Below are 15,812 nucleotides of genomic sequence, written 5' to 3' on the forward strand. Positions count from 1 at the left end.
ATAATATAAACTTAGAATCTTTCTCCAAGGCTGGAAATGTCAAATACTTGAGGGCATAGCTTTAAGGTCAGAGAACCAGTCTCCGCCTCCTTCGACTAAACCAACCAGCCTCCTCCCGTTGACAGCCTCCCCTCCATTTAAAGCTGCCATGGGAAGCAACCAACATAATTCAGGACCATTTTCACCCCATTTTCACCCCACTCTTCCCTTTTCACCCATTGGGCAGAAGATACAAAAACATGTACCACCAGATTCAGGAACAGCTGCTTCCCCACTGTTATCAGACTGCTGAACGGTTCTCTCGTAACCTAGGGTGTTGACTCAATCTCCCAACCAACCTCATTTCAGACCTTGCACTTAAAAACAAATCTGCACTGTTGACGTAACTGTAATGTTATAACACTGTAAAATTACAATCTGCGCTCTGGTAGTTTACTCTTTGCCGACCTGTTGTACATCTGCATGGCTTGATTGTACTCATGTATGGTATGGTTTAACTGAATAGCACACAAAGGCTTTTCACTGTATTTAGTTTAGAGATACAGCACAGAATCAGGCCCTTAGGCCCACCGAGTCCACACCGACCAGCGATCTCCGCACGCTAACACTATCCTACACACACTAGGGACAATTTTAAACGTACACCAAACCAATTAACCTACATACCTGTATGCCTTTGGAGTGTGGGAGGATACCAAAGGTCTTGGAGAAACCCCACGCGGTCATGGGGAGAACGTTCAATCTGTAGTCAGGATCGAACCCGGAGCTCCGGCGCTGCAAGGCAGCAACTCTACCGCTGTGCCACTGTGCGGCCCTAGTACATGTGGCAATAATAAAGTCATGAAATAACAAAACCAAGGAAGGAGATGTGTCGGGCAAGGTTTTAACAGAGAGTGGTGGGTTCCACTGTCAGGGGTGGTGGTGGAAGTTACTGTTGTGGTGTTGATGAGGCTTTTAGATAGGCACATGGATATACAGGGAATGGAGGGATATGGGTCACACTCACATGCAGGCAGAAGGGATCAGTTGGATTTGGCTTTGCAGACATTGTAGGCCGAGTTGAATGTTCCTGTGCTATACTGTTCTAAGTTCTGCTATTTCTTTTTAAATTGGTACTTGGAGGCCAAATAAGAACAATTAACTCTTGTGGCACAGTACTTTTAAAATCGTTGAAGGCACTTAGGTTGATAATCGAAATTATCTCGGTGAAAAATAAACTTAACGAATCTTCTCACACGGTCTAATCTAGAAACCTGTGTAGGAATGAGTAAGGTACAGGTGGTGCAGGCACCAGGGACATATTTATCACTTGAATTATCGGCCTGCAAAACCGCAAATGTTCACCAACCTGTCAACAAGTAAGTGTACCAGAATAGGAAGTGGCAATAATTCTTCACCTCAACTGACAAATACATTCCTGAACCATTAATCCAGCAACACTTTCACACAGGATGTTCCTTGTTAATCGTTTTTAGATTGTGAAGCCCCGCAAGAGATAATTTTGGAACCTAATTGGCTAAAAATAAAAGGCAATCGCGCTGTTTCTCAACTTTTTGCGCATTAACAAGTTTAAAATCATTGTACCTTTGGTACTTTATGTCAAATTCAGGGACATTTTCTTTCCAGCTGTTATCAGGCAACTGAACCATCCTACCAACAACTAGACAGCATTCTTGAGCTACTATCTACGTCATTGGAGACCCTCAGACTATCTTTGATCAGAATTTACTGGACTTTATCTTACACTAAACGTGATTCACTTTATTCCCTTTACCATGTATGTGTACACTGGGGATAGCTCGATTGTAATCATGCATTGTCTTTCCACTGACTGGTTAGCTCACAACAAAAGCTTTTTACTGTTCCTCTGTACATGTGACAATAAACTAAATTCTAAAGGGCCTGTCCCACGTGCAATTTTTTTGGCGACTTGCCGGCACCCGTCATAGTCGCAGCAGGTCGGCGAAAATGTTCAAAATCCAGCGGCGACCAGAAAAAGGTGCGACTCTTTGGGCCACTACTCACGACAAAACAGGTGTCACCCCCCGAGCTTTGATCACCCCGACTGCGTATAGCTCGACTGCCCCGTCCACGGGAGAATAAGGAGGAAAGAATATAAGACTTTATTGCCTTCCATCACAGTGTGGAATGTGCGGGAGCCGCTGTGGTGGATGTTTATGTTAACTTTTATGTAGTTGTGTGTCTTGTTGCTTTTTTGGTATGACTGTATGGCAAATCAAATTACTTGTAAGTGTTTACATACTTGGCTAATAAATTAATTACAATACGATACAATATAATCATAAATCATTTCACTTCTGCAGTATCTCTAGTACTTGTTCCGTACAAACCTGCCTTTTAAAAGGTGTAGAAACAAAGAACTGCAGGTGCTGGTTTACCAAAGAAAGACACAAAATGCTGGAGTAACTCAGCGGGTCAGACAGCATCCCTGGAGAACATGGATTGGTGTCGTTTCGGGTTGGGACGCTTCTTCAGACCAAAGAAGGACTGAAGAAAGTACCTATCCATGTTCTCCAGGGATGCTGCCCAATCTGCTGAGTTACTCCAGTATTTTGTGTCTTTCCTTTTAAAAGGTGTTTTTCCTACCTGCAGACCTCTTAAGGAATAACAGGAAGGCTTCTTTGATTTATTCAGAGATTATCCCACTAAGAAACTGCAAAATGATCATTTTCTGATAGAGATTTAAATCCTTGTAGATTGATTCAAAGCGTGGAGCTGCAATCGTGAAGCCAGTTTACAAATGTACAGACCGCAAATACAAATGAGCGTTTGGGAGTCCGGTGGGATGGATTGGTTGGCTGCTGCAGGGCTGGAAGCAACTGCTTTTGACACCGGCTGGAATTTTGCCACATCAAACCCAACCAGTGTACATTCTAGTCAACACATTGATGTCTATGTTCTATTGGCACAGTTGATAGAGCTGCTGCCTCATAGGGCCAGTCACCTGGGTTTAATCCTGACCTCAGGTGCCGTGTATGTGAAGTTTGCACATTCTCCCTGTGACTGCATGGGTTTCCTCTGGGCACTCGTTTCCTCCCACATCCCAAAGATGTGCAGGTTTGTAGGTTAATTGGCCTTGTGGTTGCCCCTGCAGGGAGCCGATGAGAAAGTGGGACAACATAGAACTTGATGGTCGGCATGGACTGGGTGGGACACAGGACCTGTTTCCATGCTGTATCTTTCAATCAACTTACTAAGTTCTATCTAGAGTCATACTCTCCAGGCCAGCTGTAGTGTCCTTTCTAAAACCGGCAATAGCATTTAAAGCCAAGAAAGAAGAATCAAGAGTTTAATCATCATATGTAGATAACAGAAGAACAAAATTCTTACTTCTGACACAGTGATGCAGCTGGTAGTGCCGCTGCCTCATTGCAGGTTTGTAGGTTAATTGGCCTCTGTACATTGTATGAAGGGAGTGGTAACATTCTGCATCATTTCCAAAGCCTCCACATCCTTCCTGTAATGAGGTGACCAGAATTGCATACAATACTCCAAATGCAGCCTAACCCGTCCAATAAAGCTGCACTTTCAAGACCTTTACTCTTGGAATCTGGAACTTTCCCTGCAGTTAGAGGGTGAAAAATGTAGGGCAGCAATTAAAAAAAAAATTTTTTAAATGGGAAAAGCAGACTAGTAAGCTGAGTGGCAGTAATGGGGAATATGCTAGAAATTATTCTAAAGAATGCAATAACAGAACTCTTGGAACACATTAATGAAATTTAGCAAAGTTATGCCCCTGTCCCACTTAGGAAACCTGAACGGAAACATCTGGAGACTTTGCGCACCACCCAAGGTTTCCGTGCAGCTCCCGGAGGTTTTTGTCAGTCTCCCTACCTTCTTCCACTACCTGCAACCTCTGGGAACCGCACGGAAACCTTGGGTGGGGCGCAAAGTCTCCAGAGGTTTCCGTTCAGGTTTCCTAAGTGGGACAGGGGCATTAGGGTGGCATAGAGGGGCAGCTGGTAGAGGTTGCTGCCTCACAGCACCAGAGACCTAGGTTTGATCCTGACCTTGAGAGCAATCCATGTGTAGTTTGCACATTCTCCGTGACCGCATGGGTTTCCTCTGGGTGCTGCGGTTTCCTCTCACACACCACGATGTGTGCGTTTGGTGGTAAATTGGTCTCCGTAAATTGTTCTGAGTGTGTAGGGAGTGGATGTAAAAGTGCAATAACATAGAACCAGTGTGAACAGGTGATTGATGGTCGACGTAGAACCGGAGGGCCAAAGGGCCAGTTTCCATTCTGCATCTTTCCAAGTCATGATATATTTATGAGGGGGAAATCTACTGGAGTTTGTTTAGAATGTAATCAGAGGAAATCTCACAGAAACATATCAAACATATTTAACAGAATCGATTCATTAAATGAAATGAGGATACACCTGATGCAAGGGTCATGTCAACAATCAGGTTTCCCAATGGCAACACGGCAGCATAGTGGCAGAGATGTTTCTTTTACAGCAGCAGGGACCTGGCATCGATTCTGACCCCCGGTGTGGAGTTTGCACGTTCTCCCTGTGACCTCGTGAGTTTTCTCCGGGTGCTTCGGTTTAATCCCACACCCCAAAGATATGTGGGTGTGTAGATTAATTGGCCTCTGTAAATTGCCCTAAGTGTATTGGGGGTGAATGCTGACATGAAATAACTATGAACTGGTGTGAATGGATGATCGATGATTGGTGTGGGCTCAGTGAATCTGCGGAAACCTCTGCGGAAACAAACTAAATACTACAGAATGTTTCTTAGCCATATTTTTGGATTGCACAATTTTATTACAAAAAATAAAATTTCTCAACCGTTTGCAAAAAAGGAAACAATCCATAACAGCACAAATGTAACAAGGAATGCCACAATTTCTTAGTTTTTTTAAGATTAGGTGATGGATCACCACAGCTCCCAACTAATGTCATAAAGGCTTCAATGGCATTTATTTTTTTAAATCAAAATAAAATTGACATCTGCATCAATGCACCATTTATCATAGAGGTTTCAAAGCCAATGATTGAAAAATTCAACGGAAAACAATTCAGATCAGAGAAATGGCCCGTGTGTTGCTAAAATCCTTCTAACCCAGAGATTTTTGTCACCCTTGTGGATGTTGTTACTTTACATTCCTCTGGTTACTGCCACTATCATGACATTATTATTGTCAATGTAATGTAGCAACAAAGTCCTGCCTCTAAAATAACCAAGAACAGATGCTTAGATTTCCATGAAAATAGAATGGCAAGGGTTCACCTTAGGGAAGGATTTTTCTGTTATTGTTGCAATAAAACAAATTTAAAGATTTGCTGTAAGAAGGACAAATCGTTTTTCAATACTAAATGGCAAAAAAACAGTATCCTGTAATGTAATCATCCCACAATGCTCTGATATGTAGGAAGGAACTGCAGATGCTGGTTTAAACCGAAGATAGGCACAAAAAGCTGGAGTAACTCAGTGGATCAGACAGCAACTCAGGAGAAAAAGAATAGGCAATGTTTTGGGTCGAGACCCTTCTTCAGACTGAGAGTCAGAGGCTTTGAATGCTGTGAACTCTCTCATCAATATCCAAACACTGTGCTGCGGTTCGCAAAGAACAAATATTTGCTTCCACTGGTGCAAGAATGATACCGAGGGTGGTGGGACAAGCTGTCAGAGGAAGTAGTTGAGGCAGGAATCATAACAACATTTAAAAGTGCAAATGGGATGAGATAGGCCATCTTGGTTGGCATGGATGAGTTAGGCTGAAGGCCTACATTCCATTCTGTACGACTAATGACCAATAACAGAAGAACTGTAAGAAATTGAATGTTTGCTCCAGCAAGTTTTGCCGTTTCCTTTACGTCAATGATACTTTATTGTTTGGATAAAAATGTAGTTCCACTGTGCATGTAGTAGTTTTATTTTCAGTTTTCATTGACCATACCATAAATATACAACAATTTATACAAGTCCACTGTATTTATAAAAAACAATTTCATTGAAATAGAAGTTACTGTCCCTCAGCAAAGGTACGATGGGGGGAGATTTCCACAGGGCAATTAAGGCAAATAATCTCGGATTCTACCATCTTCAGCTGAAGAAATAGGTGGACTCTTTTACCTTTTGTAGATCAAATTCACCTGCAAGGAAAAATGAACGTTAGGCTGAGAGTCCTGATGCAAGATCGAACGAGGAAGGAAGAGATGATGCAAATGATTCTTCAAAAGTATCAAGAGGCAATTTTGATTTCTTTGCAGGTCTAACCTACCAAATGCCAAAATCGCTATGAAAATCAGGGCCACTATTCATAGAATTTCAGGTGGGAATTCAGTTCCTGGACCCTGTGGTGGGTTAATGGGTTTATTCAGTGTAAAGCTATACAGATGGTCCAGTGTATGCCCCATATTTAATCCATGTGGGTTGAATCAGAAGTCAATATTTAGATACACAGAGTCTCTTGCCCAGAGTATGTGAATCGAGGAGCAGAGGACATAGGGTTAAGGTGAAGGGGAAAAGATTTAATAGGAATCTGAGGGGTAACTTTTTCACACAAAGGGTGGTGGGTGCATGGAACAAGCTGCCAGAGGAGGTAGTTGAGGCTGGGACCAAACGCAGGCAGGTAGGACTAGTGTAACTGGGACATGTTGGCAAGTTGGGCTGAAGGCCTGTTCCCACAATGCATCACTCTATGACTCTAATGATGGCGAGGTTACCACACCTCTTGTAAACAATCTTGTTCATGGAAGAGCAAAAGGCAAGTGTTCCAGCGATCCTTGCGGAAACATTGTTTGTGCATTGCATTAGGTTAGGTTTCCCATTTTCCCCTTGGGGAATGACATTCAGCCATACTGCCAAAATTCACATAGGGAATAACCAGTGTTTTTTTGTGTACAAGGAGCAAGTAAGCATATTAATTAAAAATTAAGTTACATGTACCAAACATTTTTCCCCATCACATATGCTCCCCTCGTGTTTCATTTTGTGACCAATCAACTTCTGATTTAACAAACCAATAAGTATAAATTTACTTTAAAAATTAAATATATTAAATGACATACATGAAAACAATTTGGAGCAGAACCATTGTGTATCAGCCATGATCATATTGAATGGCGGTGCAGGCTCGAAGGGCCGAATGGCCTACTCCTGCACCTAATTTCTATGTTTCTTATGTTTTCTATGTTTCTACCATCCTTAAAAAAGTGGGAACAACAACTATTTAGGCTGGTACACAAAAATGCTGGAGAAACTCAGCGGGTGCAGCAGCATCTATGGAGCGAAGGAAATAGGCAACGTTTTGGGCCGAAACCCTTAGGCTGTGTGCATGGGATCAGTATCCACACAAAAGTGGATGAAAAACTGCTAGCAACGAGTTTAAAAAAAAACATACTCTCATCTATGGAAAACTTCCTCTAGTTGTGCGCAGTTTTTGTTTTGTTCGTCAAAGAGTTGGGGCGATTATGCAGCTATTATTTTTTACTCCATTTACAATTTTTTCCTTCTGTATACCTAGCTTCAACTTAAAACTCTAAAACCTTTACATTTTACTTTGGGAATATGTGTATTAATTTATCCCCCTTGACATTGCAGATACAAAAGTTAACCTAATGCCAAACTTGTTTTCTTTCTTAAAATAATTTTCCTGGTACCTCTCGTTAGAACTTTCGACAGGACATCCATCATCCTTTTGTACTCCTGGAGTCGTTTTGGTTTCTTGTCGACACTGCAAAGACACATATTCAACCATGCCCAGATTAACATATTACTTGAACACAAATTAAGACATTGAGCAGTTTTAAGTGCTTCTCATCATATGTTTGAATGTCGATACAAAAAGCTGGAGTAACTCAGTGGGACAGGCAGCATCTCTGGAGAGAAGGAATGGATGATGTTTCCGGTCGAGACCCTTCCTCAGACTGACTGATGAACTTCTCTCCAGAGATGCTGCCTGACCCGCTGAGTTACTCCAGCTTTTTGTGTCTATCTTTGGTTTAAACCAGCATCTGCAGTTGCTTCCTACACATATGTTTGAATGTGTTTGTTGTACGGGATACTCACGGAATGTTATAACGATATTTGTTTATCAGGAACCTGGACAGATCTTGAAGAATGGGCTGGTCATGTAGGGCTACGAACTGCTCACGGCAAATCTGCAACATACACACATCATTTATTATGGAAACAATTAAGTAATTGATACATAGGCTAAATGTGTCTGGATTTATGATGATCACTTATGTTCAAAAAGCTGCAGGAAAATAACATGCAAGGCCATTGAGTCATACAGTACAGCAATGGGGCCTTCGGTCTAACTCGCCAATGTTAATCAAGATGCCCCATCTAAGATGGTCCCATTTTCTGCACTTGTTCTACCTAACTGGCATCTTTGCTAAAACAGAAACTAAACACAATACTCCAAATGTCTTGTACAACTGTAACATAGCGTTTCAACTTCCATACTCAATTCCCTCAATGATGAATGCCTGTATGCCAAAAGCGTTCTTCACCACTCTATATACCTGCGATGCCACTTTCAGGAAACTATGGACTTGTACTTCTAGATCCCTCTGCTCCACAACGCTCTCCAGGGCTCCACCTTTCACTGTGAAGTTCCTGTTCTGGTTTGACTTTCCAAAATGTAACAGCTCACACTTATCCGAATTCGACTCCATTTGCAATTCTTTGGTCCATTTGGACAGCTGATCAAGATCTCGCTGCTACAATACTACCTATTTTAGCGTTACCATCCATTTTCTAATATTTCTTTTCAGTACTGCCTTCCAAAATAGATGACTGAAAATGAAAAAGACACCATATATTTAGCTTTTCATAGAGCATCGTGTAAAGCTTTTCATTATATACACGTGACAATAAACTAAACTAAAAAAATATCTGCTGTGATTATTTTGATTGCATTTTAGGGATATTCATAACATGGCCAACTCCTTGCTTTGTGAAACATGATACTCTTTCACATTGTTAGAGCAGAACACAGGAAAATCTTGTTGACTACTGAAAAACTCCACTAGACAGGAATAACAGATTAGGACCAACTGCAAATAAATTGCCCTATTTTTAACTTAGACAGCGTTAACATTAACTTTAACATTATAAATCAATTGCAGCTCAAGACTATGTTATTTAATGCATTTATTTCACTGATTTCAACATTTATCTGGAAGACATGTTTATTACACAAAATCAAAATTCTGTATTAGCTGCCAACCTGAAACTAAAAAAAGAAACTGCTGGAACACTCAGCAGCTCTGTAGTATTTATGAGAAGAGAAAGTATGAATGTTTTAGGTCAATGGGTATTTGCCAGAACAAATGAGATCTGATGAACGTTATTGACTCAAAATGTTCATAGTAGAAACAAGGAACTGCAAAGGCGAGTTTACAAAAAAAGACACAAAGTGCTGGAGTAAATCAGCAGGTGAGGCAGCATGTCTACGTAGGATAGTACTGCATATGCTGGTTTAATTCGAAGATAGAAACAAAATGCTGGAGTAACTCAGCGGGACATGCAGCATCTCTGGAGAGAAGGAATTGGTGACTTTTTGGGTTGAGACATCAGTCTGAAGGGTCATGACCCAAAACGTCACCCATTCCTTCTCTCCAGAGATACTGCCTGCCCCGCTGAATTACTCCAGCATTTTGGCTCTATCAGGTCAGGTAGCATCCCTGGAGAACATGGATAGGTGACATCTCGGGTCAGGACCCTTCTTCAAATGTTCATTGATTCATTCTACACAGATGCTGGCTCACCTACTGTGGAGTTCTTATAACTACAGCTTTGACTATTCATTTGTTAAACAGCTATTTTGATATAAAACCATAGAATTACACTGTGAGAATAAATAGACAAAGACTAGACGAGATTTATTTGGAGTGGATTTTCAACATTGACATAGATGTACAGGTGCGATAAGGTTTTAGGGGAGAGATTCACCAAGGACAGTTCAAGTGATTGATGTATCTCTCACAATTGGCAGAGCATTGCTACCAACACTTGTATTTTCAGCTGATTGAACATTCCATGTTACAGATTTTGATCAGAGTCCGATATACACAGAACGTGTGACTCCAAAATCAAGTTACGTGATAACAATCAAAAGTACAATTCTAAAAGACACTTTTTATCTACTTCTTAATTCAATTATAACACTGGTATCAGATTATTTAATCTGTAAAATGTATTAAATCATATGCCAGCTAGGGAAATCTCTAAAGCAACAGATCAGTGATTATTTTATAATTGTCATTGATTAGCAAAGGTACTTTCATTCAATTGATGGTGTAGAATTATTTTACTTACTTGGAGATGCAAGAAACTGCAGATGCTGGAACTTTGAACAAAACACAAAGTGCTGGAGGAACTCAGTGGGTCAGGCAGCATCTTTGGAGGGAATGGGCAGATGGCACGTTGGTATGGGACCCTTCAGACCTGAAACATCTTCTGTCCATTCTCTCCAAAGATGTTGCTTGCCCTGCTGTTTTCCTCCAACCCTTTGTATTTTATTTATTTGTTGGGAAAGTCAAAGAAATGTGATGACATTAGCCATAGACTGCATGCAACAGATGCTAGTTTCAGAAATAAAAACACTTTAACATCACTTTATGTAGGTCCAGTTTTTAACTTTGCTTTTAAGTATAGAATGTTTTAATTTGTTCCATATTAACAAACATGAGCTGTGTTTTGCCAGGTTTATGATAATGATATGCCATTACTATAATAATCTTCACACTATGGGATGTATTGTTCCCACTCCATCCCCACAGCCTGCAGGCAGCTGCTATTTAAAGCATTAATTAGAAAATTGAGGGGAAAGGAAATTACAACTTTGTTTTTCTGTTTTCCACAATACGTTACTGCAATGCTCTATCCAGCAATTAGACTTTATTATGAATATGGCAGAACACAAGATCACAACTTTGCATGAAAAAGTGAGTGAACTGTGCAGTATGGTAAGTAGTTGTAAGTATCGTCAAGCTGGAAAGGCTGCAGAGAAGATTTACGAGAATGTTGCTGGGACTTGAGGGCCTGAGCTATAGGGAGACGTTGAGGAGGCTAGGACTCTATTCCTTGGAGCATAGGGGGATGAGGTACGATCTTATAGAGGTGTACAAAATCATGAGAGGTATAGATCGGGCAAATGCACAGAGTATCGTGCCCATTGTAGGGGAATCGAGAACCAGAGGACATTGGTTTAAGGTGAGGGGGGAACGATTTAATAGGAAATTGAGGGGTAGCTTTTTCATACAAAGGGTGCTGCGTGTATGAAATGAGCTGCCGGAGGAGGTACTATCGCAGTGCTTAAGAAACATGGACAGGACAGGTTTAGAGGGATATGGGCCAAACACAGGCAAGTGGGACTCGTGTGGATGGGACATGTTGGCCGGTGTGGCAAGTTGTGCTGAAGGGCCTGATTTCACATTGTAAGAGTCAATGAGCTATGTTTTGTCAGGTTTATGATGTATTGTTCCCACCCCATCCCCACAGTCCCAAAGCCTGTAAGCTACTGCTATTTAAAGCATTAATTAGAAAATTGAAAGGAGAGGAGATAGCAACTATGTTTTTCTGTTTTGCAGAAAACTTTATTTCAATGCGCTACCCAGCAATTAGACTTTATTATGAATATGGCAGAAACAAAAGATCATATCGCATACAAAATGGAAAAAATATTTTTAAAATGTTTAAATGCTTTAAAAAAATGTTGTTGTCTTACACAACAGTCTTGGGCATTATTGAAAAGGCAGAACTAATTTGACGATAATAGTTACCTTGTTCATGATATCTACAGTAAGAGCGTGCGTCCAGTAGCAGTCATGTACAGAGACAAATGTGATGCCAGCTCTGAAAGAAAACGTAGAAAGTTAGTCTAAGAGTCATTGAGTCACAGAGTGATAGAGTGTGGAAACAGGCCCTTCAACCCAACTTGCCCACACTGACCAACATGTCCCAACTACACTAGTCCCACCTGCCAGCATTTGGTCCATATCCCTCCAAACCTGACCTATCCATGTACCTGTCTAACTGCTTCTTCAATGTTGGGATAGACCCCATCTCAAATACCTCCTCTGGCAGCTTGTTCCATACATCCACCATCCTTTGTGTGAAAACCTTATCCCTCAGATTCCTATTAAATCTTTTCCCCTTCATCTAAAACCTTTGTCCTTTGGTCCTCGATTCACCTACTCTGGGCAAGCGACTCTACCCGATCCATTCCTCTCATGACCTTGTACACCTGTCAGATAGCCCCTCATCCTCCTGTGCTCCAAGGAATAGTGTCCCAACCTATTCAACCTCTGCCTATAGCTCAGATCCTCTAGTCCTGGCAACATCCTCGTAAATATTCTCTGTACCCTTTCCTGGTTGACAAGTTACGGCAATAAAATTCTCCTATTGACATAAAGACTATGGAGACATTTGAAGTCAACGCTCCCAAAATACTTTACATTTAGATTACCATTAATTTAATCTCCAGAACACTGGCAATTTAGGTCTGCAACCTGTTCCACACTAAACCAGTATCTCACAAGTAACTTTCATCATGCTGCTTTATTCCAAATACATTATTCAATTCAAAACCTTACAGACATTTCTCCTTACTTAAAAGATCTAGTTCTTCCATTGTTCCCACCCTTGTGAATATCCATTGTCTCCGGTGCTACACTAAACTGAGAAATTGCTTAAAATGATTAACAGCACCACATACTCTGCCTGGGTAGCTTACAACCTAATGAACATTGAATTCTCCAATTTTTGATAACACTAGACCAAGTGGGACCGGTTGGGTCCCGTCCCCTCAAGGCGCGGTTGCGGGGGGAGGGGGGGCTGGGGCGTCACACACATACACTAACCATTTCTCAATTCAATTCAATTCAACTTTAATGTCATTGCACAAATACTAAGTATGGGTACAACGAAATGCAGTTTTGCGTCAGTCCGTAGTAGCAGTGCATATTGGAATTTTAAAAAAAGAAGATACAGAATAATCAAAAATACAGAATAATTAAACAATGGGGACGGAGGGACCGGAGAAATCTATCGGCGGGACTCCGAGTTCAGCAATGTGATGGTATAATTGTAGAAGCTGTTCCTCATCCTACTGGTACGAGACCTGAGGCTCCTGTACCGCCTCCCTGATGGGAGGAGGGCAAACAGTCCATGGTTGGGGTGGGAGGGGTCTTTAATGATCTTCCCAGCCCGTCTCAGACACCGTTTTCGGTGGAGGGCATCCATGGCAGGGAGCGGGGCACCGATGATGTGCTGCGCGGTTTTCACCACCCGTTGTAGTGCCTTCCTGTCCGCAACAGTGCAGCTGCTGTACCATACCGTGCAGCAGGTGGTCAGGATGCTCTCGATGGTACAGCGGTAGAAGTTGGTCAGGATCTGGGTGGACAGGTGGGCTTTCTTGAGCCTCCTCAGGAAGTAAAGGCGCTGCTGTGCCTTTTTGATCAGCTTGGAGGTGTTGAGGGACCAGGACAAATCCTCCGAGATATGTACCCCGAGGAATTTGTAGCTGGAGACGCGCTCCACTAACCACCCCCTTGATATTATATTAATATTATTAATTTTCTCCTTTTACCCCATCCCCGCCCTATCCACTCATGCAAAGCCCCCTTCGCAGGCATGTCTAGAGAGGGAGGGGGTAGAGAGAGAGGAGAGGAGAGAGAGAGAGAGCGAGAGCGAGAACGAGAGAGAGAGAGAGAGAGCGAGAGAGAGAGCGAGAGAGAGAGAGAGCGAGAGAGAGGGGCAGAGACAGAGAGAGAGAGAGGGGCAGAGACAGAGAGAGAGGGGGCAGAGACAGAAACAGAGGGGCAGAGACAAAGAGAGAGGGGCAGAGACCCAGAGAGAGGGGCAGAGACAGAGAGGGCCAGAGTGAGAGGGACAGAGAGAGAGGGGGGGAGGGAGGGAGGAGGGAGGGAGGAGGGGGGAGAGGAGGAGGGGGGAGAGGAGGAGGGGGGAGAGGAGGAGGGAGGAGAGGAGGAGGGGGGAGAGGAGGAGGGGGGAGGAGGAGGAGGAGGAGGAGGGGGAGAGGAGGAGGAGTGGTCAGATATACAGATCCATTGTGACGTCACTGGCGAAAGACAGTCATTTTTATTTCAAAGTTTTGTTGGATTTTTGAACATTTTCATTAATATCTCGAGAAATAAAGCATGGAATTTACAGATAAGGCGATTTCGGACTACACAGGAAAAATCTCTACCGGAATATTTTAAAAAGTTACTGTTACCGCGTCGTTTTTTCGCGAAGATGTGATTATACACAAACAAATAAGCACACATAAGCACAAGATCAGAGTTTTCTAAGTATAGAGATTTAACACACCCCCCACCCCCACCTCCCTTTCTTTCCCCCCCTACCCCCATTCCTTCCTTCAATCCTCTTATCTCATACCTTCTGTTTTAATCACAGGCCTTTGTCCAACCATCTGCCTATCAAAGCCTCCCTTGCCTGTGCTCACATCCCACGCTTTGTCCTGCCCTTCCACTCCCACATTGTTGTTAATCAGCATGTTATCTTGTTAATTATACATATACCACAACATATGTATACAATTCTTCTCAAGAAACAGGAAGGGCTCGTTGAGCAAAATACAAAGTGCTGGATGAACTCAGTGGGTCAGTGGGTCAGGCAGCATCTATGGATGGAATGGTCAGGTGGTGTTGTGGATCGGGATCTTTCTTCAGACTGATTGGAGTGGGGAAAAAGTAGAAAGCTGGAAAAGAAAGGTGGCGTAGGACACAGCCTGGCAAGTGATTGGTGGATACAGATGAGAGGGCAATTGGCAGATGGGTGGAGTAAGTGACAAAGGATCGAGGTGGAAAGGAAACAAAAGGCTGTCAGATAAAAAGAGAAGTGGAGGAGTGAAATATAAAGCTAGAGGGAGGGATATGAGTAGAAGGGCATGATGGGAAGGAGGGGGAATAAAAGGGAAATAAGGTACCCAGGGATGAAAGATCAGCATACAGAGGAGGAGAACAGACCAGGGTGTCGGGGGGGTGGGGAAATGGGTGCGTTTTAGGGTGGGGGTAAGGAAAGAGAGGGGCGGAAGGATGATATTTCTAGAAACTGGAGAATTCAATGTTAATACCATTGGTACGTGTTTTGATTTAAGTTCAGGGTAAAGGTTACACATTTTGCTGCAGCAAAATAAATGATTAAAAGCGTAGGCTTGGAAGTGAACTGAAAAACCTAAGGGTGCATAAGGATTAAAATCTGCTTACAGAAATTAGCTACAAACACCCTTTTGTAGTGTGGTTTAACCTAGATGCTGGTTGTCCATCAATAACTTACCTGTAACAATACAGTGCTGTGAGCATCATATGAGTTGAATCAAGGGAATGAATGAAATTCGGGGGGAAAGCATTCTTCTGCTTGACTGTGTCAGGCCGCCTGCAGCAAACAGAGAAACATCGTGGTCAGACTTCCATAAATCATGAGCCACTGGGTTATAGAACGTGCAGTTACATCAATACTCATCAGCACGAGTTTCCAATCACCACATATTACCAGATATGATTACAATTCAATGAGAATCTTAAATATCCATAATCCATCAATTGGAATGATTTCACTGGAACGTTGGAGGTTACAGGGAGAACTGATAGAAGAATATGAAATTATGAGACCCAACGAAGGTATACAGTTAGATCCTTTATCCCAGGATGAAGAAAAAAATCAATTACGAGAGGTAATAGCTTTATTATCCTTTATGTATTAGAGGACAGGGTGGAAGTTGAATCTTAAGATTGGTTGTTCCTCAATTCGATGGGACCAACAACCGAGTGAGGTGGAGGATATTTGTCAATGGCCTATGC

General features: G+C 42.3%; 1 protein-coding gene across 1 annotated transcript in view; it reads right to left on the reverse strand.

Annotated features, from left to right (window-relative positions):
* Positions 1 to 4,759: 4,759 nt before the first annotated feature.
* The window catches only part of polrmt (RNA polymerase mitochondrial), a 74,014-nt gene continuing 62,961 nt past the window's right edge, over positions 4,760 to 15,812 (reverse strand). Inside the window, exons 17-21 of the mRNA XM_033046519.1 lie at positions 15,289 to 15,387; positions 11,769 to 11,841; positions 8,044 to 8,135; positions 7,635 to 7,708; positions 4,760 to 6,125 (exon numbers count right to left, since the gene is read on the reverse strand). Coding sequence (XP_032902410.1) covers positions 6,076 to 6,125; positions 7,635 to 7,708; positions 8,044 to 8,135; positions 11,769 to 11,841; positions 15,289 to 15,387 — 388 coding nt within the window. The 3' untranslated portion in view covers positions 4,760 to 6,075. The remainder of the gene's footprint in view (positions 6,126 to 7,634; positions 7,709 to 8,043; positions 8,136 to 11,768; positions 11,842 to 15,288; positions 15,388 to 15,812) is intronic.

This window comes from Amblyraja radiata, chromosome 29 (genome assembly GCF_010909765.2).
Source record: "Amblyraja radiata isolate CabotCenter1 chromosome 29, sAmbRad1.1.pri, whole genome shotgun sequence".
NCBI classification, from domain to species: Eukaryota; Metazoa; Chordata; class Chondrichthyes; order Rajiformes; family Rajidae; genus Amblyraja; species Amblyraja radiata.